The sequence below is a fragment of the Leptonotus elevatus genome, chromosome 4 (assembly GCF_054856555.1).
Source record: "Leptonotus elevatus isolate MCC_2025b chromosome 4, RoL_Lele_1.0, whole genome shotgun sequence".
NCBI lineage: Eukaryota > Metazoa > Chordata > Actinopteri > Syngnathiformes > Syngnathidae > Leptonotus > Leptonotus elevatus.
Genome location: NC_141242.1, coordinates 18,507,140 through 18,534,120, shown reverse-complemented (window position 1 = coordinate 18,534,120; position 26,981 = coordinate 18,507,140). Strand labels below are relative to the sequence as shown.

The window sequence follows — 26,981 nt, the reverse complement described above, 5'->3', positions numbered from 1 at the left end:
CACAATGCTAAACTGAGACCTTACAATAAAATGTGAGTGTACTGTATGTGGTATTGGGCTCACACGTGTTATGATTGCACATGGTAACTTCTAATTCACTGTGCCAGTGACATTCAAAGGGCTAATGTCCCACTAAGCTCCTAAAATAACACAGTAAGTCAACCCTGTAGTGAGCAAGGATATAAATAACATGTTTGAAAAAGCAATGATCATTATAAGCCGTTTTAAATGTGTCATTACTGGTGGTGTGAGAACTAAAGCTAACTTAAAATGCATGTGGGGACTGCAGAGACATTCCTCCAGTTTGTGACTTCACCTGAAGCCACACAGTGACAGGATGATAGCAGTCAGGCGTGTTCGAGAAAGTAAACACTAAGAACCAGCAAGACAATCAAACAAAGCCTGAATGAGAGCAACTGGTGGATTAACATGGATAGTTAATGGTTGCTGTGCATGCTTGGGGACGTTTTGTCCAAATTATTTAAAACCTAATTTTAACAGGTTTGCTTTTAATTTGAAATGTTTGAGTGAAATGAAAACTTTTTTCATAAGTTACATAGCAACCGCTTCCAATTTACAAGTTGTAAAAAGGGAAGGAAGAGCATACATTGATTTTATCCTAGTGCTCCTTTATATCTAATAATTAGCAATACTATATAGTGGAACTTTGATTTAACAGACCCAGAACTAACACACTGCGGATTTAACTGACAGAAAATGGTGTGCAGTCCACTCAAAAGGCCTCTTTGTACAATAATTGTCAAAGCCTGTTAATTTCATAATTGTACGACGTTGTTTCCTGGCGCTGAGACGCAATCAACAGAAACTCATACACATATTTCCGGGTTGTGTCGTTTTGTCACAGATAGATAGTAGACTAGAGCAGGCTAATAGATGTGTCTACATAGCAACCATGATGGTAGAGGGTCACTTTCCCATCACAGGCAATGCAGCCATTTTGGCTGGGGCAACAGTCTTAGAAAAGGCAATGGAAAGCATGGAAATTAGCATCGTCATAGGCACAAAGCTCAAAAGGAGTGTATCACATCTACCTATTCATATCTATGGCAGTTTAACGGAGCGAGCTCTCATTATGTAGTACATGTACACGTTTCTCGAACATGCCAATTTTGGTACGGTAGACATTTTGTAATGTCCTAATCATAGCATCGAATCGTAACAGATGAAATAAGGAAGCTCGCTAACAGTGTTTTGTGAACATGTCCAGCTGCATGCCATTATCCCGCTCCTCCAGCGCCAGCAAGGTAAGTTTGGATACATTCTAAAACTTGTCAAACAATTTACCTTTTCCACATTTATTTACAATAGTTTTGTACGGTACTGGGCATTTTTTCAGCTACCAAAATTTCTCAAAGTTAACACACTGCTAAAAAAAAACATTATCCCAAAAGTTATACTTACAGGGATTCCGCCACTTTTTAATTAGCCTGGTGGCCTGACCAGGCTTTTCTTGCCACCCCACCAGGGGAAACCCCCTCTTGCGTCAATGATTAGTAGTCGCGTGCTGTGCGCACTCATTCCTTCTCGTCGAACGGCTAATAGTAATCGCTATATGTCAGTCGGTCGGCCGGCCGGCCGGCGTCTTGTTTGTCCCTCCCAACATGGCTGCCACGTACGCACATCGGTTAGCCAGGCTGCTACAGCATCTCCAGCGTGTTCAGACACATGCTCAGAGTGTGCTCTGCTCCACTACGACCGTTCGGAAACTCAGACAATTCTAACCCGAGGTTCTGCTGTACTAAATTAAATTAAACGGGAGAACCCTCCTCTCGAAAGTAACCTTTTTTGAGTCTTATTTTAAACTGGAATTACAACCTGAATATTTATTCCTTGTGATTAAAGCTTTTCAACAAATATCCACTCTTCACATGTTTCTATCACTCTCTTTGTTGTTTTACCTGCTTAATTATCAGACTCACAGTATTATGTTTTTTTGGGTGTCTTCTCAGGCAAAATTTGTGATGCAATGACACAGCTGCAGGAGTAAGCCAGGGAAAAGTGGACCCAGACAAAGACACTAATCTTTGAGATCCTAGAAACTATGTGCACTCCCCAAGTATGTGGGTGGTACAAGAAGTTCAGAGGGCGATAAGAGATCGTGAGGATGGAAGCCGGATATGTGCGTAGTGTTTCCAGACATGTCAGTTGAGCATAATTGTTGTTGGAACCTCAGAGCTCACTTGTATGTATTTAAAAGGCCCATGTGATCCAATGAAACCCTCTGAAAAAAAATCAAAGGGACAGTGGGAGTGACAGTCATCCTGCATGACTGGCTCCCTACATGCTTTCCAGATTGGGGAGTGGTGGCCGGCATTGCTGGGTGGAGCTGGGCAGGCCATGGCTCTTGCTTTGATAGCAGTGGTGAGAAGCAAGGGTGGGATGTGAGAGCCCAGAACAGGGTACTGACTTTTCACTTAGTGCTAATTATAGGACCAGCCCACCTGGTCTAGCCCAGTGCAGAGTGCATGCTTAATAGTGTTAAAAAAACAACTTTAATTAACTAATGCATCCACAAAGCTACTGAGAAAAACAAACTTTTATGATTAATATATAATATAATATCAATGGGAAATTTAACTCACACTCGTATATTTGGGGTTACATACCACAGAGTGAGCAACATGATACATTATTGCCCAAACAGGAAATCCAGCCTAGTCCAAATGACTTAAAATAAGGACATTCAGCAGGAGATAAGAGGCATCTCATTTGAACCTGAAACTATAGACGTGGGTGTATGTGTAGGGTAAATATTTGTGCTTTTTTTTTTTTTTTTTATAAATCAGAGGCCTGAGTCATTTATTTAATCTAAAATATTTAATTTATTGTTCTACATTTCAATGCCGATGCTCAGTAGTCTTGAGAATCAAAAGTTAATTGCTTTTAAAATAGATGTACTTGAATTATCCATCCATTCACTTTCATTTCATCCACCCGAAAAGGCGTAATGTAGAACGCTGCCTCCATATTTAAGACACTCGCTAAAAATCCCTTCATTACAACATAACAGTAGCAAACACAGAAGCTCACTAATTTATGTTAGCACAACAAATAACTTTAGCCTGAAGCTAGTTAGCAGCCCATTTGCACAAGGTACGACATTGGAAACCTTTAACCTTATAATTAAATCTATCAGAAGCTAATTGTCGAGTAACATTAAGATATTGTCATGGACTGGGTTATATGACTAATATTGTTATTAGTATTCTTGTGATGCTGTGGGGGGTTTGTGGAGAATATGTCATTTCAATAATGCTATTTCCGAGTTCTTGAATGCATCATTCTGCTCGGAGTGTGGGAGAGAGAGAGAGATGGGAGCATGAGCAAGCTAACCTGTTGTCTGTGTCTTACTTTTTGTAACATATCTTTAAATGAACATCAGTTGGCTATGATATAACTCAGCCGTTACTCACTTTACACAGCAAGGTGGGGGCATAGGCACTTGAAATGCGGAAATCTGACTGGGCTGAGGGCTCGCAATCATTCCAGCTCTTTATCGTGGAGCAGTGAGCATGCATCTTGAACGTCTGACGAACATCCCTAACATTATGGTCCAGTTTTGTCTCGTCAAGGAAAACTCACACTTCTCTTTATGATTTCCTCATTAAAGAACATTTATTATCACCGTTTTGCTATCGTCATAAAAAAAAATGCATCAATGAAATTATTTTATTATCGTTGACATAGACAATACTAATGCGCGCATACAGGAAAACTGTCAGGCCATTTTAATAATTGTTTGCAGCAGGACTCTCTGGCTTCAAAGCCCAAGTCCTTACAGATGAGCCCCATTACTGATTGAGATCATTTCCAATACATATTAAGGATGTGGTTGACTGGTTGTGTTATAATTACGTCAAGCAAGATGTTTTCATTGGCATGACTTAATTTATACTCAACTCAACTTTATTTATAGAGCACTTTAAAAAGCAAGTCCCCATTCATCCAATGTAGTTGTAGTCAAACTTTGGGGGCACTTTCACAAATTGATAAGCACAGTATAATTAAAAATGATATATTTCAAGAAAATGTTGTAACTTGTTTGCACCATCGGAGATGTACACGTTTAACAATATGGTTATTTTTGTTGTTGTAGCAGAGGTGTATAATTGCACTGCTTCAGACTGACAGTTGTATGTAATATTGTGGGTGTACTATTTTCATAAATTAATATTTATCAATTTCTCTGAATTTTTTTGCAGTGCAGTTCTACATCACTGTAAACTACAACCAAAACAACAACCTTGTGAAAAATATACTTAATAAAGAAAATATAATTCATAGCAGTATATACATAGTCTATTCAAATCAGGGTTTGCAATATGTTGTAATTATGTCTCTCTTCAATACATGAAAAATTCTGAACTAATGAGTAAATCCATCATAATATTTTTTTGTTGAAAGTACACTTTCTTCTCTTTGGGGTTTTGCTTTAAAAAAAAAAAGGGAGTGGAGAAGAGCAACACCTGTACCATGTCAGGTTTGGTTGGCTGCAGGCTAAAAGTGGAAGTGCCGACATGAATGGTGCTATACAACTGCACAAGTTGGACCCTTCTGCCAAGTCTTACGCAACATCTGACGTGGATGGAAAACGGCCACATTCCATTGTCAGGCAAACACTTTTTTCTTTGCGTCACACAATTACCTTCCTTTCCCCAATCCAGACGAGACATGGCATCGTATTCGCTACCTACGCTAACCAGACCAGATGTTATTGTATATTGTATTACGTATACCTGCTTCCTAACATGCATCCTGAAATACAAAGAGCATGTGTGCTTAAAGGAATGACTGGAAAAAGAGGACATTGAGAAAAGTGGTGGGAACAATGAAACCGGATTATAATTGCAGTCAGAACATTGTAAGATAAAACATATTATTTGAATTACATAATAAAGAAAAATAAACTGTAAAGTGACTGGCTCACAAAGAAGAATAGGAAGGGGAGGGCTTTTTTTTCTTCTTTTTAAAAAATAAGGTCTACTGAAATCTACCAGAAGCTTGGCAAAACAAGATTTAATAATAATAATTTTAACCAACCAAAAAATAAAGCAGTTTATGCAAATGTAGAGATGTCAGTATTTTTACAGCAGATGAAGGCACTGAGCTTTAGTCTGTCAACTGAAGAAATAATGCATGCAAAACACCAAAATAACTGCTCTGCCTGATAGATTACAAGTACAAGCAAAACAGGCCACAGTGGAAAACAATGTGAGCAATTCAAATCATTACAGCGTTGACGTCAAAACACCACAGTTTGGAGGTGTGTGTTGAAATGAATACACCGTCTTGGAATGTTAACAAGTCTTGCAAACCTTTTGCTTACCCAGTGAGACTTGATGAAAAGATTGACACATGACACTTAAGCAACTAAAAAGCTAAGGAAATGGGAAGTTCCTTTTTTTAAATAAATATCCCCACTACTTGAAATGCGCATGACACTGGTTGCCTGCAGCAATCCATTCGATGCTAGGAGAGACGACTGGCCGGCTTGACAGGTTGGGTATGAAAGTGGTCAATCCACCTGATGGAAACAAAAAAAAAAAACACTGGTCCCAGGCCATTGGCTGCAACAGATATGCCTTGGGGCATGATCACATCTCAGCGGCTGCTGTCCCCAGCCAATCACGAACATCATGAGCATTTACAAAGGCCATCCGTCTACTAAGGGGATGTTTAAACTACACTCGACAATTAATCGATTACACTGGAGAACACAATAGGTCTAATTTTGACTACTAATGCAAAACAGATGACCGCTTTTCTCCATCACGTCATGTTTTTGAGCTATAGGATCCCCGTTTTCATAAAAATCTCAACGTCTCAATGGGCAGGTTTCCATCCAAATGTTTCGACATTTGTATGCGAATTTTGTGAAAATGCAAAAAACGGACATGCGACTTATGCCCGTTTCCATCCGCTCTTCTTTTGCGAAAATGCGCCGCGAGATGACGTAGTGACGGATTTTTGGGACAATGAGGATTTCCAGGTGGGAATGTTGGTTTTGGCGGACTGAACGGAAATAGTTTGTCTTGTTGGCTTGCCTCCCGCATGTAAGTGAAGTGTGTCGTTACATTGAGCGCTGATGTTAATAATAATAAATAAATAAAATAAATCTAAAATTGCATTAATGTTTTTTTTCTTTAATTAATTATAAAAAGAATAGTGTTTCTTCGTCTCCCCTTACTTTATCATCCGTCATTTACTGTAACTACAAACGTGCGTGTGATGTAGTATCAGTCAAAACGTTCGACGTATATCCAGTCTTGTAGTCGCAAAACCTGTTTCCATTGCCAAAATGTGCATTTTCCTTTTTTTGATACGCTTCAAAAACCTTTCAGTCATTTCTGCACATCCGTTTGAACAGAGGTAATTTAAACAAAGTTGCCAGTAAGTGAAACTTCTCAAAAATGCCAAGAAAACTACATTTTAAATAATGCTTTGTTTCAAATTTCATTGAAATATATAGCACACACACACAAAAAAATAACTGAAAAGGTTGCAGTACTTCTTTGTAAACATAGAATAAATTATTATTTCATCCAAAGCATGCTTCGCCCCATGGCTTCCCTTGGGTCTGCATTCTGGGTGTGTGCAGTATGTTTAGGCAAAGTCTTAGCCAGAGAAAACAGTACAGACTGAAGGTCTTTTGAGCCCCTGGATTTTCTATGGGCCTGTAGAAAGGTCAACCAGGGCATGACCATGAAATACATTTTGCTAGGACTAATACTAAGTAAAAATATATATATAACTAGTGATTTTCTGTTACGTGAAATTCAAGTTAACTCAACTAATACATCAAATCAGGATTAAAAAGGCAGGGTTTTGTAATGTTAGAATACCTGAGAAACAATGTCCCATTTTCCTGTTAACTAACTCTGGAGTAAAATGTGTTTACAGTTACAAGCATAGGTACAGTTTACGTCTGAGGATATAGTTACAAGGAGCAGTAGAGTCAATTTGTGTCTGTTAATGAATTAGTGGAAAGCAATCATAGCAAAACATTCGCACCTCCGCTCCAGGCACTTAACAGTACACAAACCAGCACTGACTGAACATTAATTAGACATTGGTTGGGAACGATGCTTGACACTCTAGTTTTCCTTTCACCAAATCAAAGCAGTACTCCCCACTTTTCAGGCTTCAACGTCTGTTTGTCTTTGCCTGTGCACTGTTTTGCCCCTGGCTTCATTTCTTTGCTCTGCATTCCTGTAGGCAGGGAAGCACTGCTTGCTGAGACATGCCATGGCTCCCTGATCATACAGCATGGCTTAAAAAAAAAAAGAATCATGGAGTACCGAGCGTAGGTAAGAGATCTTGTTTGACAGGTATATAATTGCTCAAAATAAATTCAAAATCAACTTAAATATAAATGTAAATGATTACAATTTGTTTTGATGTTGAGAAATTAATCTAGCAACAGAATTTCTGGCATCAGCTTCAGTCACAGCCCGTCAGCACTGGTTTATGAACTAAGAGATTTAATAAAATAAGGAGACAGGTGATGAGAAATACCAAACTTGTGTCCTGAAGTCCATAACTCGGCATCTCCATGGACCTTGCACAGATAAAACACTATCATATCAGCAGGAATAGGGCAATAGAGTGAAGAGAAGAATTAATAGAGATGGATGGAAAATGAAAAAGGAAGAGAGAAACAGGAAATAGTTTAAAATTGCAGTACATTACTTGACTGAAGAGGAGGCGGGAAAGTGAAACAAAGCGACAGTAAATGAATGGAATGACATTACAGAGGGATGAGGAGAAGCTATAGGAGTTGCTCAATGTGCGAGTTGTTTCAGCATGCCCCGGACACACTCATTCTTCCCTTCCACATTCCTTAACTGGGTAGAGTCTCACTGTATCTATCCCACAATTCCCCACCTGGGCAGCCTAACACTTATCTGTCAAGTTTAAGAGTATAAACACAGGCTGTCATGTTACAAACACAGTTAGTGGCCAAGTTGGTGACCTCTGGAATACAAACGGGCTTTCTCTCATTTCCCAAATGTTTACAGGTGAGCCAGTATGTGGCTCTGCAGGTCAGAGTGTTAATGAGGTTTTCGCTCCTGACATCGGCATCATGTCTACAGCAGTGTCAATCCAGTACGGCCATTAAATGGACAGATGAAAAGGACAGGAAAAAGACTGATTTAAGCAAAGTAAATGGCTATTTGCCTGTAGTCCAGGGTATACAGTATTCTGATCTTACCCAAAATCAGAGCACAGGTTCCACACAAAGTCAATCCCGTTATTATTCTCCTGATTTTGCCTTTTCACGACCAAGGACGCCCAATTATTTTATAAGATTATCCTATAAGATTATGCGGTGTTGAGGTGTTTCAAGAGTGGATTTGTCCCGATAATGTATGTAAGAGGACGTAAGTTACGTTATTTACTTAAGGAGAAGGGGTGGGAGTAAATAAGTTTGACTTCTTCTCACTCCTTTTCAAATATTCATTGATTGTTTTCTTTTCTATTGCCTGTTTTCTTTCGATTTTTCTTTTCTTTCGTTGATTATTGTCACTTATTCACGTATTGAAATAATGATGAAATATTCAAAATAAACATTTCAATTTCAATTTCAAATAATAGAGTCCAAAACGAGAACATAAATATTAGACATGCTAATATTAAAAATTCTAATATTTATGGCCAAAAATCTTCATGTGTGGTGAAAGCCGATCAAAGAAGTGACCTGTTTGATGAAGAGGTAAACAACGCGTTTCTTACCCGTTGTCATTTTTTGTATAAAATGAGCTCCACAGACAGAAGAAAGTATTATCCAAAGCAAGTTGGCCCTCTCTGAAACACTCTGCAATACCCAGTGCTCGTCTTCCTACCTGTGAGATAATGTGTGACAATGCAAAAGCTTTGCCTTGGACGACTGCATTTTCGAACGGTTGTGGAGCAGAATCTTTATGCGTGTGACATTGTGTGTTGAAAATTGTTGGAGCAAACAGCACTCAATGCGACCAAAAACTGTTAAATAAATAAAAACTGTGAGTGTACTAGGCCTTACCTGCAACCAAATCAGGACAAGCAGTGTACAACTGGATCAATGGATGTTATTCTGCTGTACTTTGAATTAAAATCAAAATATTATAGTCCTGCACTTTAGTGTACTGTAGTAGAAAAGGTTCCCCAAGACAAGCTTCCCAGAAGACAGATAATCCCTCAAAAAAAAAAGGGGACAGAACGTAGATTTCCATGGCAAGACACAATGACCTTGGCACTGAGACTCACACTACCAAATAGAAACCTGAATTGTGCTAATCCATCTTCCTTCCCCAGCTGCTGATAAAGCTCTGAACATTTCTAAACCAAAGCAAAACATTACCTTGAGTTTTAATTTCCAGCTGTTTACAGCAAATGTGCTTGCATAGCATCAGGAATTAATGGTGAGGAACAACCTTGTTCTCACATGATAGACAGTCAGTGACAAATTAGATGTGGGAGCAATGCTGTCACCTGCTGTCACAAATTGGGAGTGTGCACAGTTCTGTAGGTGGAAAAAGCAAGACATGTAATATTAGAATGTAAGAGGGCCAACCAGTAGGAAAAACTTTTGAATGAATACACATTCAAAATGCATTGTGCTTCTCTGTACCACAAGAACAGTACTAACTATTCAATGTGTAGTGAATCTTCCAACATTACTCATTTTTCTTTAATTCCAAAAACAATGTGTAAAGCATAAAAGAAGAAGACATTTCATCCAATTAATTTGGAATGCCCTGAAAAACAAAATACTTGTGTACTGCCTGCGTAACAGACATCAAACAGGTTGGTAACGCTATCAGTTGATAACAGAAACACTGTGAGAGCTGTGAAGAAAGACAACAGTCAGTGAAATCACTTCCAACCTTCACAGGGCTGGTATGAAGGGATCGCAATTCACTGCTCGAACTTTGGGAGAACAAATACAGCCACACATGTTTTGGAACAAATAGACCAATGAGACCAAGATTAACCTCTACCAAAGTGATAGAAAGGCAAAAGTATGGACAAAGAAGAGATCTGCTTATAACCCAAAACACACAAGCTCATATGTAAGTAAGTATGGTGGAGGTAATGGCTTGGGCTTTAATGGCTGCTTCTGGAACAGGCTTAATAATCTTTGTTGATGATGTAACTTATGATGGTAGCAGCAGAATGAATAATGAAGGCTACAATATCATTGTGTCTGGCAATTTACAGAAAAATGCATCCAAACTAAAATCGGGAGATGCTTCATCATGCAACAAGACAACAACCCAAAACACACTGCCAACACATCAAAAGACTTCATCAGGAGGAAAGAGAGGAACGTCTTAAGACTGGCCAAGTCATTCACCAAACCATAACCCAATAGAGTATGCATTCTAGCGCCTGAAGCATGAGAAATAAACACGTCATGGAAGAGGCTGTAGTAAAGGCCTGGAAAAGCATTTCAAACTAGACAATGTGCAATTTCTGGAAAAAAAAGTGTGTGTGAAGGCTGTGAGGCTGAATGAAAAACATGAATTATCTGGAATGATATTGAATGATGTGAAGTACCTTTTAACAAGTGACATGGAATGATATACAATGAGATAGAAATAGCTGAGCATGTTGAAGTTGAAATGGTTTGAATCAATCAAGAAATGTTCAAGTAGTTGTCAGGTAAACACTAAAAAATTGAAAGTTGGAACAGTTTGAATCGGTGAATAAATGTAGAAATTGTAGTGGGAAAAGGAGGGAGGGGTAAGGTGTTAAGAATAAAGTAAGGTATGGAGTAAGGTTGGAAGAATCAAGTAGGGAATGGACTAATAATCATCCCTAAAGTGAAATTAACGAGTTAAATGATTTGAATATCACTTTGAAATGATGTAAATGTGTAATGTTGAATCTGCCATTAAGAATGAAGGAGGAAAATAAGGGTACAAAATCGAGAATTGTAGGTAAGGCGTGAATATTTTGACTAAGAAAAATGGAAGCAAGAATGGCATGAAAATTCAGAATATGTTAAAATTGGAATGACGAGATTGGATGAATTATGTGAAAGTAGATAGATGGCAAAAAATGGGAAGAATTAAAAAAAAAAGGAATAACGTGTGAAGAATCAACAGTCTGGTGAAGTTAGTGAGTCGCAGGCTTGATGCAATGGTATTCATTTTAATAATGTATGTTCTGACACTTTTGCTTTCCTTTTTAAGTCAAGAACAATAAAATAAGTGTCAATGTTTGGACCATCACAGAGGCCCTTTAACTAAACATTCTCAAAAACGATTTCACTTCATCGTCTTAAATAAGACCACAAGATGGACTAATAAGAAACAAAGATTGTTGTAGCAAAGTAGAAATTAAAGAAAGATGAGAAATAAGGTTGTTAGATTTTGTTCAGTAAATTACTTTTGACTTAATTAACTATTCAAGTAAAGAATCTATCTACTGTTGCACAAGGAATTTGGCAGAATTATTAAAAAGGGAAGTGATTGGAAGGATGTGGCAGTTTGATTTCATGGAATCACTGTGTATAGCGAAAGATTGTCATGAAATACAGGATAAAGTCAGGAAGCAAAGAGGAGGTGGCGGCAAAAACATTTGGGGTAACACCCATGTTTGCACAGGAAGTGTACGCTATGCGCATGAGGTGGAGCATCAAAATGGTACAAGGCATAAGGGCTTTGGGGATGAACACAAAGTCTCTTTTCATGGCTTCTGCACGAGAAGGACCAACATTTAGAAAAATTATAAAGCGATGCCAGTCTGGGTTAAAGGAGGATACAGGTCACTAAACAGTTGCTGCTGAAAATCATGAGACAGGTTTGTGGATAATTGTGTTTACAGCTGTGCAAGGGTCCCAAAGATGCAGCTCATTAACTCCCAAGTGAGGGCATTTATGCATGGAGCTACGCCAGAAGGGAATGTTAATACTTGTCATTTATTCTCAGGCACAACTTGTGCCCATACACAAACATTATGACAGAGGATGTGACTAAAATGGACAGAATTTCCTTTTAACAATGGAAACCTGCCTCAGGAATGGCTGTTTAAGAGACACATTTCACTTGCGTGGTAAATGAGCATGAGATGAAGTCAAGAAGATTAGGCTCACACATGCATGGACAGTAAAATTAGAAAGTCATGTAAAAAAAAAGAAAAAGTCAGTAGCTATAAAAAAAAAAGAGCCACCATCAGGCCAGCAGACATGACAATGATTTAAAAAGTACTGACAAGACCCGTAGGTGCACACGCCACATCACATTAGAGTGCTTGTTATGTTTCTAGGGATATTACATAACACAAGTCTGCAGTCTCCCAGGCCCTCAGAGTCACACAGAACCAACATAGGGGTGATTAAGGATGAAAGGAGAAGTTTGGGGGAGTCCCCATTCCAAACAAAAATTCTCACCAAGGTAAATACGAGAATTGATATTGTTCTTTCACCCGGACTGACAACCTTTCTTGCTAACCCAGCTAAGATGGAACTAAGAAACCTTTCTTGGCTAATGCTTATTAGGAATACAAACACTCCGGTTTCTGATACCCAAGATTGCATTTTCCAAATGCATACACACTAAACGACTACATTAAAATTAGTACAATAAACTACCAGAGTTATTGAATGCTAAAACTCTAACAAATGTTACCGACCCACGTAAATTGTTGCATTTACAGGTGTTTCTGACATGACCGAACTGGAAAAAATATTCTAAATATGTTATGTTTTTAGTAACACATGGTTGGGAATTACGAGTGGAAGATGCTCACTGTACTCCAGTAAACCTTTTCTGATATAAATTGGAAAAGGGTAAATTAAGTACAGTATTGCATGGTTGCAAACTTGCAACCTTAGGATGTTTTTAGATGTCAACTATTTATCAATGGTAAATGCATGAGTACATTGTGTGTATGTACCTATATAATTCAAGTGGTATTTGTGTTTGTTCTGTACAGTCATTGATTTATGCATTGTAATATTTACCATATCACCAGCCACAAATGAAATGATTCAAGAGAAGTGCTATATGACAAATCTGCCTGTACAAAGATAGTGCCAGATATGCAATAACATTTCAAAATATTTTAGTTACCCTATTTAGCAATATCAGAAACACCTGTCAGTATGTCTCTATAGGCAATTAGTGAATGCCTCTCTGCAAATTAATAGTTCTCTGCTGCTTTTAGAGAGAAGTACATAATTTCAGTCTGAACACACTTTCCTTCTCTTTTTCCGATAATTTGGTAGCATCGTGACACAGACTTCCAAGAACACTAATGGACTCTAATGCTGTTACCCGCATATTGTACAATGTTATCTTAAGGGCCATAGCAGCTGAAGGTCAGAGAGTGCACCTCCCTCTGAACGTCCCATCACACATCTGCTGCTCTGCTTATCACAACAACAATTTGGACATTGTCAACCCAAAATAAAACCTGGACAACCTGAAACAAAGCACAGTGATCAATGCGCAAGATAAAAACTTAAAAAACTTCCCCCCAAAATTCCTCTTTAAATACTCTCATCTAACCGATGTGAGTGTAGTTCTTGCCCATACTCACAAATAAAAACAAAAACGAATACCAAAGATGACTAGACGAGATATAACCACCTCCTGACTGCAGAGGAAATTCTGCGCCATTGTCTGGGTTTCACCAGGGCTGGAAGGGATTGAGGGCTCGGAAGTGGTCACACCCAAAAACTTTTGAACAAAGTGGTGAAGAGCTGGCATGTGACTAAAAGGTGGCCAATAGATTAACAATCCAAAAACCAAACAGTGGAAAAATTTAGCTATTAAACACACCCAGAAGTAAGATCCGGTAAAACCAAACAGTGGAAAAATTGAGCTATTAAACACACCCAGTAGTAAGATCTGGTCATGTACTGTAGGTGTGCAGTTCAATGTGCACAGAATACAAAAGGATGTATACGACGAAGCACTCTGTTAAGAAGCTACTTTGAAATAAGGCAGTGAAAGTGAATGAATTGATGAGATTTCTCAACATTCTGAATCTATCTATTGTTCTTTTATTAAGAGATCGCCACTTACTAATTTATAAGGTCTGTTCACGCATGTTCTCATCAAATAATTTTAAACACCTGATTGGCTGACAGTATTAGTTCTGGACCTCGCTAAGCTAGTGCAGTGAAATCATCATCTCTGAGAGCTTGACAATGAAGGGAAATGCTTAAATAACAGAATTAGCATTGGGTCTACTCCTAGGCACTAGGGATGGGTAAAATGGTTGATTTGCAAATTATGTCTAAGAAAAAAATTGTCTATTTAATTGTCCAATCAATTATATAAAAAAAAGAAGAAGAAGCATACAGTGGCTTGCGAAGGTATCCGGCCCCTTGAACATTTGCCACATTTCATGTTTCCCACAGATATACAATTTGAATTTTTTGGGTGAAGAATCATCACCAAGTGGTACACAATCGGGAAGTGGAACAAAATTCATAATATTTTGACTTTTTAAATGTTTTTTAAGAAAATGTTGTGATGGTAACTGTACTGAATGATAATTCAGTCTTTATCAAATATTCCATACCCATTTATTCCGAGTATTTTGGAAGGGGTTTAATTAATGACATTGGAGAGACATTATTCTTACAAATGTTTGTTGTCATTTGACAAAATTCAAGTTTGAATAGTTATGTATATGTATAAAACAAATACTGTAGTGTATTTCTGGAAATTCTCACAGCAGCATTAGCTGACAGCTTCCACAGATTGCAGGACTGATGATGTATCTATCGCGAGTAAATAAAATATCTAGTTGAGTAATATGTTACTGGACACTGTTACTGAACTTGCCTCCAGAATTAGCAAATAATCAGCCAGTGGCTGTGGCGGTGGTTTGAAATTCCTCACCAGCATGCTGGTTATGTCATGCTGAAACACTGGGAGAGAATAATAATTGAGTGGATGTTAATGCCATCATCAAAGTACAGTGAGTGTCCTATTGTCTAATGTATCTGTTCTGCTTGGAATTCAATTTTAATTAATTCTAATAAATGTATCATCTTGAACATGCTTGTGTCAGCATTGAACAACAATTGCTACACCGACTGCAGGATCATCGCAGCTAGTGTAGGGAGTAACATTTGTGTTGCTCATTTCTTTAAAAAATTACATCCAACTGGGATGTTGAAATGTGGACTCCTCTTGTTTTTCTTGTTGTCCTCTTCAGTTTATCCAGTAACAGTACCAAAATGGAAGATTGTGAAAACATATGAGGCTGGCATTGCTGCCTAAGGCACTGCAGCAAAGAGGAAAATTACACCGTTGTGCAAGAAAATGTGTGGCGGACACACCTACTCAACACCACCTTCTCCAGTCTGTTAGGCTGCACTACACCACCCTTTCCTTTCACTCTCCTGGGACAACCTCAGTAAACACAGAATGAGGCGCCTAAACGCTTCCTGTCTCCCTTGAAATGGCCCTCTTGTTCCAAGGGGGAGCAGAGAGGGTGTGTGCTGCTCCAGCAATTATAACACCTACTTCACCTGACATTTTAGTGGCGCTTTCATGCTCAAAGGCCACATACAGTACATACATTTTCTCACAGTTCAATCCATTTCCTTTGATATGTCTGGTAAGCAAGACACGTTGAATGAAACATATTTGCTACCTTCACACAACCAATAGTGCATAAAACAAACAATGAAATAGTACAAAAGGAGCACTAAAAAGGATAGCTGCTAGCTGGCACAACCATGGCCGTTGTCACTTTGGCTAATATTAATGCTATGCTACTGTATACAGCTGTGTCTCATTCATAAGAAAAATAGTTGTGCGTGCCTATAAAGCAATGGGACACATGCAAACCGTCACACAAGCGAATTGGACCGTTTTTCAAAAGACGCTCCACCCCAAGCGTATATGTGTGCATGCCAACTCCCACAGTGGCGAGCAAGGTGACGCGACGAGAAGAAATGAAGCAGCCCAAATACAAACGCACATGAAAATGACAACACGGAGTCCGGGAAAAACTCTCAAGTTCATTTTATTCATCGAATGATAAGGCTATATAGTAAAGTATCGAGACAGGCCATTAATACATATAACATATCCGTTCCCTGTCATTATATCTAAGGTGGATGAAAACTAAAGCACGTTGTGTGTAACTAAATGGAGAGTTGAGGTTAGTCAGTGCAAGGTCATCACTTTCTGCTTCTCATGAGCCAGCAAGATGAAGCTGCTGCTGAATGCAAGCAAACACTGTGAAAGTGTTATGCAACTGTCCTTGTGTGAGGTCAGCACTCTGCAGTGAAAAGACAACGGGTGAAAGTAAAGTGGACCGCCAGTGACACTGACAGACCTTCTTAATGCGCACTATTTAATGAATGTCATTCTACTTGAGTTAAGCGCATTGCATTACTGTGCTGTTTAGCAAAGCATTCCTTACATTTATTTGGGCTTGTGGTAGGTCTCAGTGTGGAGAAGGCCATTCCAATCTATGCCGAAAAAAAAAAGCATGATTGAAATGAGCGCATCAAAATCTTGTAGATGGACGTAATGCCCGTATTTTTGTTCAGTTGATTCAAGAAATAAACTTTTGTGGAAGCTGGTCCAATGCAAGTTAAATGAAATGCTCAAAGTGTGTAAGCATGAAACTCAATTGGTTGATTATGAACCGCATGTCCCAATTGTTTGGGTGGAACATGATAAGCAGACAAGGAAATAGGGTAAACACAGAACAAACTAGGAATGTGTCCAGGTCCGTTTGAGGCTCATGAATGGAGACTGTGTGATACACTGATAACCTATTCTACTCTAGACATGAAAAAATACTAACACAGCCATTGAAAACAAACTTGCTGATGTTATGTGAAGTCTGTCTCACAGTATGTTCACAAAACATCAAACATATCAATACGTTTTTGTATACCAACAACAAAGGAAAATATGAGGACTATGACAAGTAAGAAAGAAAAATGGAATAATGCATCAACATACTGTGCCAGATGCTTAATGTTCATCTTTAACTAGATGCCTCAAGACTATTTAAAAAGCAACCCTGTGAGAGTGACAAGGGATTACAGGGATTCTATGATTAGCTTTACAGGCAAGCCCAAAAGGTCGAACACTGGCAAGTTCACTTAAGCTTCACTTTATTAAATGCGGAACTTAATCAGCAAGCGAGAAAAAAAACAACTTCTGCTTTGCCTCTTTTTAAAGGTAAGTACTACAACCCAATATTTGACAGAATAATCAATCAAAAATAATACCCTTACTAATCTATAGGAGAGTCCACTGAAGTTAATTTCTAATGAGAGAGCTGCTATGTGAAGCACATATATGACTTGCTGTGGAAATCTACCTTTGCAACACATTTGCTACAGCTGAATAGCTGGTTACATTCTCTGGCTCTATAAGACGAAAAGTAGTGGGGAGGGGGGGGGGGCACAAGACAAGTGAAGTTAAAAAAATATGAAGGCTAAAATACTAAAAAAAAATTAAATCTGCATAATTTCTTTTGTTGTTTCAGCCATGCATTCTTATTTTTGTTTTTCGGTTACAGACAAACATTTTAATTTCAGTGAATTAATGCTGTTTTCGTCTGTATGGATCATTGGTGCATTACACTATCACTACTTGGAGCCTACACATTCTGCAGTGGAAATACAAGCCAGAACAAGGTTTACAGTTCCAAACTTTCTTGGCGAGCAGAACCGAGTCTCACTTGGTGGTGGATACTGGATATGTAGCTTTAAGTGAAATTGAGTCAATATTCAGCCAGCTTTTGAATGTATTGTCTCAATTGTAAGCCTTTCTTAGTCCAAACCAGACTGCCCAAATCCTGAATGAAGGCTGAAAACTAAAGGTGTATTCAGACCTGCACTGTTTGGACCGCTTTAAACGGACCAGAATTCGTTTCCCACGCTGATATTGATCCGGGCCTTTTGTGCAGGTCTGAATACACACAAACAAATCCTGGTGTGGATCAAACAAGTGGACGAGACCCACTTTTTGAGGTGGTCTCTGTCCGCTTCCAAACGCACTCGGTACTGTTCGCTTCGCAGTCTGAATACAAACCACGGCTGATCCGCTCCAACTGCACGACATATGCGCCTTTTTGGGCTTAACAAGCCACCGTAGCCAAGCATCGTGGGGGGAATATTGCCCGGTAGTGAATACTGTGCTAGATTCATTCATAATCATCCGTATTCTGTTTAGCCACGGTGTTGTCAGCATGTCGTGGTGGGCATGCGAAGTGCAACTGCTCCTCCGGTTACTGCACGCGATAAACGACGCGTTCCAAAATTAGAAACAGCATTGCGGAACCTCCGTTGAATGAGCTGCCAGTGACGCTCGCAAATATCTTGCATCTAATAACGCCACAAATATGCGGGGCATATGCAGCACGTCGGAATTTCCTGTTTTCCTCTATTTCCGGGTTTGGTTATGCGTTCGGCCCTCGTCATTTTTGTCCAATGGGAGCACAGATCGTCACGCGGTCGACGTAATTACGCAATATAGTCCACTTGCAAAAAGCAGTGTGAATATAAACCGCACCAAACTAAAAAAATAAAGTCCGCTTTTGGTCCGGACCAAACAAGAGGACTAAAGGACTTTTCTGGTCTGAATACACCCAAAGGTAAAATTATGTTGTTGTTTGTTTTTTCTTTCACTTTATGGCAGACTGTGGTTGAACGGAGCACTGGCAGGCAGCTTGTAGTCCGCACAACACCACTGTTGAAAGCTTAAGGCCAATGAGGACCCGTTTTAGTGGATACACATCAGAAAACAAACAAATCATGCCACATTAAGTCATGGTGACATTATTTAATTGGCTAATGGAGGTGGAATTGAGAGACAAACATGCTAAAAATAGACTTCACAGCCCATTTTGGCTAAATGAGGCTTTGAGACATCAGCACAGACGTCACAACCCAGGTTCCTCCCTCACCTTCGTCACGAAGGAGGCAAAACACACTTGGGGAACAAACCCTCTCTTTTACTAGACGTCTGTGTGTTTCTTTCATTAAGGGCTACAGTACAGGGCACATGGACAAACAAATAAACACTCTATACACTTACTCAAACTTATTTCAAAAGTTGTATTAGGTAAAATGAAAAAGTTGCAAATCAACATGATGCCTAATCTAACCCAGCTGTGGTGTTATGTGCGCTACAATTTTACCATCGTCAAAAAATCTCCTTAGAGAACTAGCACGTTATTTTTAGACTTTTTACAGCAGTTATGGCCTGTGACTGGCTCACCCCAGAACCACAAGAAGGGGGAACCAGATGTGATGAATGCCAACAAGCCAAACCTAAATCATCTACCCTAACAAGTTAGACCAGTGGTCACATGAGAGAGTACCAACATGTCGGGCTGTTTTAAAAACAAATGGGACTGCTTCCAAAACAAGTACCTTTATCAAAAGATGGCTAGGATGTATGTGAGTGAGTGAGTGAGTGAGTGAGTGAGAGTGAGTGAAAGAGAAGTCAGGTTTCCATCCAATTGTTTCAAACTTGTTAAGCGAGTTTACTGAAAATGCGCAAAATGGACATGCGACTTATGCCCGTTTCCATCTGTTCTTCTTTTGCGAATATTGAGAGGGGACTCTGCCGCTGTAGGTGACAGTATACGCCATAGAGATGTGATCCACCAGTAATTTAAAAGAAGAAGAAGACCAGGTAGCGATTGCTCCGTGCGATGACGTCGTGTGAGTTTTCTTTTGTAATTCTTGATATACCCCGTAGCTGTTCTTTGCTGTTTTCCATCTAAAATAGCATTAATATTCGCTTCTTTGATTAATTCCGCAAAGATTTCCGTTTCGTCGTCCTCCCAAACATACCTTACTTTATCGTCCGACATTGCTTTGGGACTACAAACGTGCGACGTGTATCTGGTCTTGTCAGCGGTTATTCGCAAAACCTGTTTCCATCGCCAAAATTAGCATTTTCCTTTTTTCGATATGCTTTAAAATTCACCCCCTCTAAGCGTAAAATCTTTTGGGGGGGGAATTTTGGGCCCTATTTCTAATTTCTAGCTTTTCCATTCAGTTTTATTTTTGCATTTCTTGAAAATTTTAATAAAAATGGGTGGATGAAAACCCAATAAGAGGGAGATCGGGAAGAGAGAGAGGTGGGAGAGCAAGAGCGAGGAGAGGAGAGAGAGCGAGGAGAGAGTGGAGGGGAGAGAACAAAGTCTGATTAAGTTCAATGCTGCTCAAACAACAAATGGAGAAACAGGAAATGCATCCTTGAGGGGACACTGTGTCCAAACAAACACTCAATGCAGCCAAGAGGCACACAGGGAGGCAAAGTTTGGAAAACCTGGCAAGGCCAGCATGCCATTAGCAAAGTAGCCTTTGCTTAGTTAAAAAAAAAAAAAACCCAGTGATGGTTAATATTCTGTGTTAGTTACAGTATAGCAGGCAAAGTGTGAGCACTGGTGGCCTCACCTCAACCTACCTCCCCCATGTAGGTGTCACGATGCCTTGCTCTGGCTCCAACAAAACCTCTGCTTGCTACAGCTGCACTGACCTCAAATGTCACCTCCACAAACCACAGCACAATAACAGTGGATCATCGAAGGAGGGGGAGGTAATCGGATATTTAGAAAAATAAAATAAATATCTGATAATTTAAAGACAGACAATCCTGAAAAGTCAACTCTACCACCTGCAACTAAAGTAACGAGACAGGAGAAGAAGTAGCCACTTGGTTAATTACCTATAGAAGAAGCAATCGCAGCAGACCAAAACACCCATCCAGGCGACCGTGAAGCAGAACCGGGCCGGACACTTCGTCGTTCCCACCTGCCCGTCTGCACTCGTGGCTACAGGTGCAGCAGGGTGAAAACGTCCAGCCTAGCACCTTGTGTAATCATAAGGTGAGACAAACAACCTATGACTTTCGCACAGGACAGACGAATGCAGGACCAATCCGCGTGTCCACAAAACGGAGCCGGAGAGATGTACTTTGGCAAACTCCATTCACGAAAACCTGACAGATTTTCAGAGAGCAGGTTACTCATTCTTTCTGACGTCCGTCAGCAACTGACTGCCTCTTTCACAGTCTTGCACTCGCTCTCCTTAGCGAACAACTCTCTCACTCTCTCTCTCCCCCCCTGCTCACTTGCTGGCTCCCACCTAAAAAAAACGGGAAGATTAGCTTGGCAAACATAGTCCCGTAAACAAGTGCAGAGGGCTGGGCAGCACAGGGTGGACTGCAGAAGAACGATGAATAGAAGGAAAGAAAAAGGAAGGAGGTAGAGATAGAGATGGAGATAGATAGACAGCGAGTATAGGGAGTCGACTAACCCCAGAGGCAGCAATTTCAGTGATCTGTTTACTGTACATGTACAGTATTTATACCCAAAACAACCTCCATACATTGGCTAAGTATATGCGTCATTAGCCAAAATATTAAGTAACCAGGTCTTACCAGTGCAACCCAGTTAAACAAATATTCATGCAAGCATACAATCAGGGTGACTTTTCATTCTTACAAATGATGCAGTGGAACCGAATGGGAGGGGCTAGCGCTGTGACGAGCCCCCGGGAAGCGAGCCAATCCGTGGAGAGTGCTCTAGAGACAAGTTAGATGAAGGGCACCATGCATGCATATCACTCGCTTTTATTTACTTGCTGGGGGGAGGGCACACACAAACGAATGCCCAAATACACTCAAGACTCAACTGTGTGCGTGTGACAGTAATCAAAGTGTTGACACTGCCAACAACACGGAATTAACAGAGTGACAGAGGTGACTGACACGACTGAATGCTGACGCTCAAACACAAACATAGATTTGTGCTCTGGATGTTTGAAACAACACTCTTTTGCAATCAAACACAAAACCGCAGCAGCCCAGCAAAGCACTTATACATCCAATGATGTCATTGCTCCACCTCCTCCTCGGAGGCCTGTCGCTAGAAGCTGCGGTTAAAGAGACCTCCTCTTTTGCCGCGTAATTACATCATCACTCACCTGCAGACAAAGATATGTAGGCTTATGTCTTAGTGCAAAAATCATAATTTTTAGACAGAGAATCTTGGGAACATTTCAAATGTAAGGGTTGAATAGATTCAATAAAAGGTGAAATAATCTAGTTCAAGGGTGAACTCAAAAGGCATGGTTTTAAATTTTGTGTGTGCAAGTGTGCTGATACGGGTGTTGGGAATTCATAGATTTTGTGGATGTAAAAGACAGGATGTGGGTTTTGTGTGTGTAATGCCCAGCGGAAGGCCATGTGCCCAATAACAAGGCAAAAGAGGAAAAGGAGTGCCTGAGAGCGAGGAGTCAAACTGCAATTGAACAAACTGTCACTTTCAAAAACAATATGAGCAGGTTCTTGTGTCTGTACTTCCCATGACTTTTGGACCCATCCACCTGATTCAGTCAAACAATAAAAGCATGAATTCTGTACTGAAATTACAACAAAGGCAAGAAAACAAGTTTGGTTTCTTTTTCAAAGAGATTCTACCTTTGAGCAAAAGACAAGAACGTAACAGGACTAAACCAAAACACCAAATGTATGACCCTGCGCAGAAACAACATATACATTTAGGCAATGATTGTCATGGCAGAGAAAAGTGGGATGGGGTGGAGGGGGAAGAGACCTATCACACCAAGCACATACAACGTTGCTAGGTGATGGGTCCACGAGTAGGAGCATTTCCCTGCAGGAAAAAAAAGGGGGGCGGGGGGTGAAGATGGAAGCCAATGTGAGAAAGGACATGAAGATAAGAGACAGAACCCACCAGTTCTGAAACATGGACAAACAAGTTTTGTCAAAAATGAAGAACGTGGACATCCAGGGTGGGGGGAAGGTGTAAATAAAACACCATATGCCATTGTGTCTATACGTTCTACGAGGCATGGGCCATTACCGGTTTGATGGGCTACTGTGGTTTTATAAAGTCAAGGTTTCAATAACAGTAACCAAAACAATTAAAGAAATGAACAAACAAACAAAAAACAGTGCCAACATGGCTACAGGTCTGTAGCTCACCAGTGATGGGACATTGTGACTTACAGACGAGTTAAAACAGAAGAACAATGTCAACATTTATTTACTTCAACATGGTACACATTTTTTAAAGTAACAAATATTTGATAATTTGTTTTAAATTAGACTGAGTACAATAGGGGAAAATGGAGTTTTTATTTGCACGCATATTTAAAAAAAAAAAAAGTTCATTTTAGAGCTGTAATAGGGCAAAATTTTTGCTCAGTTATCATATCATATCATATCATGCCTGCGTCCCACATACATTATAAGAATCTCTATAATGCAGAGCAACAATAAGACCATAAAGTAGCTCAATAGAAAAATGATTTATGGCAGTAAGATCTAATAAACATCCCCCGCCCACATCCATCTATCTTCCTCCCCATATAACTAGTGACACCTGAAGTTGCTTTGCGCACAGCATCATCGTAGTAACTTACCTATTTAAAGTGTACGAGCCGTTTCTTTTAAACCTCATCCTGGACGACAGGAAGCGGATAAAGAAATCCAGAATGGTTCGATGTCGGAGCGTTTAGGCGGCGCCTCGAAAGCAGCAAAACTCTAGCCGCTGCTGTTGTGGACGGCTGCACGGCACACAGAGACGCAGAACAATACAGAGTTGCTCGCTGCTCAACACCTTTCCGACTAGTTCTATTCACACACTGCTCCTTTTTGCCCCCCTCCTCCCACTCCTCCTCCGTGCAATTTCCGCGGGGCAGTCTGGATTCCAAACACAAAGCGTCCGTATCGGTGACATGCGCGCGGTCTGCTGCAGTGGGGTTCGGATCAAGACAAATGGGCCGGTGTTAAAAGCGACAGTGTGCTCGAAGGCAGAGGCGGCTTTGTCTGCAGCCTCGCTCGACAGTCACACGATCGTCATCTCAGCCTGCCATGGAAAACATCAACTCCACAACAATGTGCACAAACTACACTGGCACCATGACGTCACTTTCGATGAATGACTTCCCCATTCGCTCGAAGCTCTCGTGTCCTTTGGCTGTGTATATATTTACATAAATACAGAAACTAGTCCCTAATATAGCGCTTGTACAAGCTTCAAGATGGAGGCAGATCTGAAGCCAATAATAGGACTACTAATGCCATTTAAGTACTGTACTCTTGACAATCACGCATGTGCTAATGTGTGTGCGTGTGTGTGTGATTTATATATTTATAGTGAGTATATTGCAGAATCTACAATGTAAAAATATATCTAAAATGTAGATAATGAATACTGAAATAAGAAATTACCCTAGAAATGCTGTTGCCTATCTCAAATAGCAAAGACAGAAACAAACTGAGAGGTAAACATCCATCTTGCCATCCTTCCATTTTTTATACCACTTAACCTGTTCAGGGTCTCAAGGAGCTGGAGTTTATTCTAGCTGACTTTTGGCAAATGCAGGCCAAACCCAGCTATGGCTGCTGGTCAACAACAGGGGTGCAGAAGTAAGATTTGATGGTTTTGCCCTTTATATCATTTGATGGCCCTTCATGGCCTGTCCAGTATGGGGTTCAAGGGTTACCACTTAAGTTCTCATGAGGCAGGCTGACACCCACTAGAGATGTATTTTATTTATCGACAAAATCACATCCTCTGTTGGTAACTGTGTTGGGCAGTCAGAGGTTGCTGCTCTGGACGTGCTAAATACCTCCTTTTATAATGGGTTGAAACAAACTAGCTACAGTGTTAGCCCCTCTAACCTTACAAAGTCCAGTTTTTCTTGAAAAGTGTACCTGGAAAATGTTTTTTTTTTTTTTTTAACATCCGCCATTCGTCCTCTCCTGTTCAGTGAGCTGTGTATAATCCCAATTGAGTAGCCTATCTAAGGACAAAAAATATATAAAAAATGCTACGATTGAAGCCGGGAGAACAAAAATGAAGAATCCAGGCAAACGTCTTTCAAAGCAGTCAGCATGACCTCATATGATTCCGGTACAGTGTGCGTGTCTGGGTCTGTGCATGTACAATTCCTAAACATCGACAAAGTGCTGATAAATGTCTATTTTATTAGTATAAGAGCAACCTGGCAGCAGAACTGAGTCGTACTGCTGCTCCTCTCTGTCAGTCACTACAGTTACACCGCACTGAAGAAAGGAAACAAGGAGGATGATGGGTAATTGAGGATGAGAAGACTCTGGAGTGTACAAGAGACTCTTGTATGTGGCTTGGACTCTGCATAAAGAGGATGGAAACTGAAGACCACAAAGGCTTGTTTTTAATTGATGCCTTATACGCCCCTTCGTCCTACTCAGCTTGTTTGTATGTACAGTATTCATAATCCTTGCTTTCACTCCTCTTTTTGCAGTCCTTCCATCACGCTAATTTGATCTTCCTTATTTTCCAAACCATCCTATCCAGCACATCCCCCTTGTGCATACACCTCCCTCCCAACTTGAGCCCCTTTTGCTCCCCTCTCGTCCCTTCAAGCCCAATGCCTTCCAACAGTCCTTTCCAGTATGTGTTGCGCAAGAATGATGAGCAATTGAGTGTTTGCCATTGCATACTAATGGCATTAACGTTTTAAGAGGACACTTTTTCCCTTTTCTTTTCTTTTTTTTAAATGAAGCAGTCATTTGTCTGAAGGTGTTTTATTGATGTTAAGGACAACAAGTATAAGTCTTTTCCCCGCAAAAACAAAACAAAACAAAAAAAGTCACAAGTATACACATTGAACTGTGGTGAAAGAAATTTGAGTGCATACATCCCATGTTTCTGTGCGTGCCGGGGACCGAAAACACACTTTCTGTGTGCCTCATTCAATACACCTTTCTCTATTGCCAAAATATATATATATATATCCTTGAAACCACAGACATACATCGCTTATGAAATTTAATGTACACAAGGGGGCACTGCCAAGTCACCAATAACCCACTGTACTGAGCACTGTGTGAAATGTGCACACACTGGACACGGAGCCACAGTAAATGTGACACCCAGTGGAGCGGTATGAAAGGGTCTACTGTATGTACGGCCAGGCTGGGCCACGCCATCATCAGTGGGTCAGTCTGACTATGACCATCCTTCGTTTGCTGCTTAGACCACAGGAACTCAACCCCAAATGAATGTACCTTTCCTTCTACAAATCTGATTCGTTGCCCAGATTACAAAATGTTGGGAGTTGTCCAAGTCATCAATTCAAAGTGATTTTTATGTAATTTTTTAAATTTGCATTGGAATGAAAACTGTCCAAAGATGCTTAAACTAAGTAAATTGTAGTCAGTGTTGCAATATGTGAGGGAGTGAGAATATATGGTTTGGCCTGTCATTTAATTCCAAAAACAATTAAAACCAGGTAAATTGTTGTAAATTCCCCATAGCATTTAACCCCAAAAGGCTCATTTAGCACATTTAGTAATGCTCTTGGAAGACTTTCTAAAAAACTGAAACCACCACTGATAGGAAAAATGATACCCACTCATGCAACAAGCTGCGATGAAGGCTAGTTAAGACTACAAAATCTGATACATCAGTTGCTTGTAATGTACTGCAATTACTCCAAATGTAAGCATAGGTTAACAACAGGTAGTACAAGAACAATAAACAAGCATGTTGGGTCATGTTTCTTGCTAAAAACTACTATAAATGTGTTTTATTTGCTTCTACCCAAACATGTAAACTGATGCTACTTTTAAATTAAACATGAATAAAAACATCCCTAATTATTGTCCCATTCTAAATATTCTTGCTGGTCACGACAGTGATGTACAGGCACATATTCTTCTGAATCATTGTCATTATTGCAATTAATGGTAGTATTTAAAAAAGGTGTCACAACTACTGTACTGCAATTTTAATAGCACTTCTCCATCCCTTTCTTCTCATCTCTTAACCTAACTGCTTATGGCAGGTGGCCAACATACACCGATTCCTAAAGTCACTGTTGCTCGTCTTTGTCAGTTATTAAAGTTGAATGTAAAAACAAAAGGTACATGTTATGTCCGAGTGTTTATAAGTGTGGAAACTAATCAAAGGATTCATATTATATCTCGTTCTATCCATGATAGGTTTTTTTT

The 26,981-nt window shown here is 39.9% G+C and overlaps 1 protein-coding gene across 3 annotated transcripts in view; it reads right to left on the bottom strand.

Annotated features, from left to right (window-relative positions):
• Positions 1-26,981, bottom strand: part of mob2a (MOB kinase activator 2a) — a 64,529-nt gene that overhangs the window by 18,344 nt on the left and 19,204 nt on the right. The window contains exon 1 of one of the 3 annotated variants that reach the window (XM_086073124.1): positions 23,402-23,841. The exons of 1 other annotated variant lie outside the window; for it this stretch is intronic. In XM_086073124.1, coding sequence (XP_085929250.1) covers positions 23,402-23,439 — 38 coding nt within the window. In that variant the 5' untranslated portion in view covers positions 23,440-23,841. Of the gene's footprint in view, positions 1-20,678; positions 21,066-23,401; positions 23,842-26,981 lie in introns of those variants that run through there. One more of the 3 variants, XM_086073123.1, reaches the window with a different exon arrangement.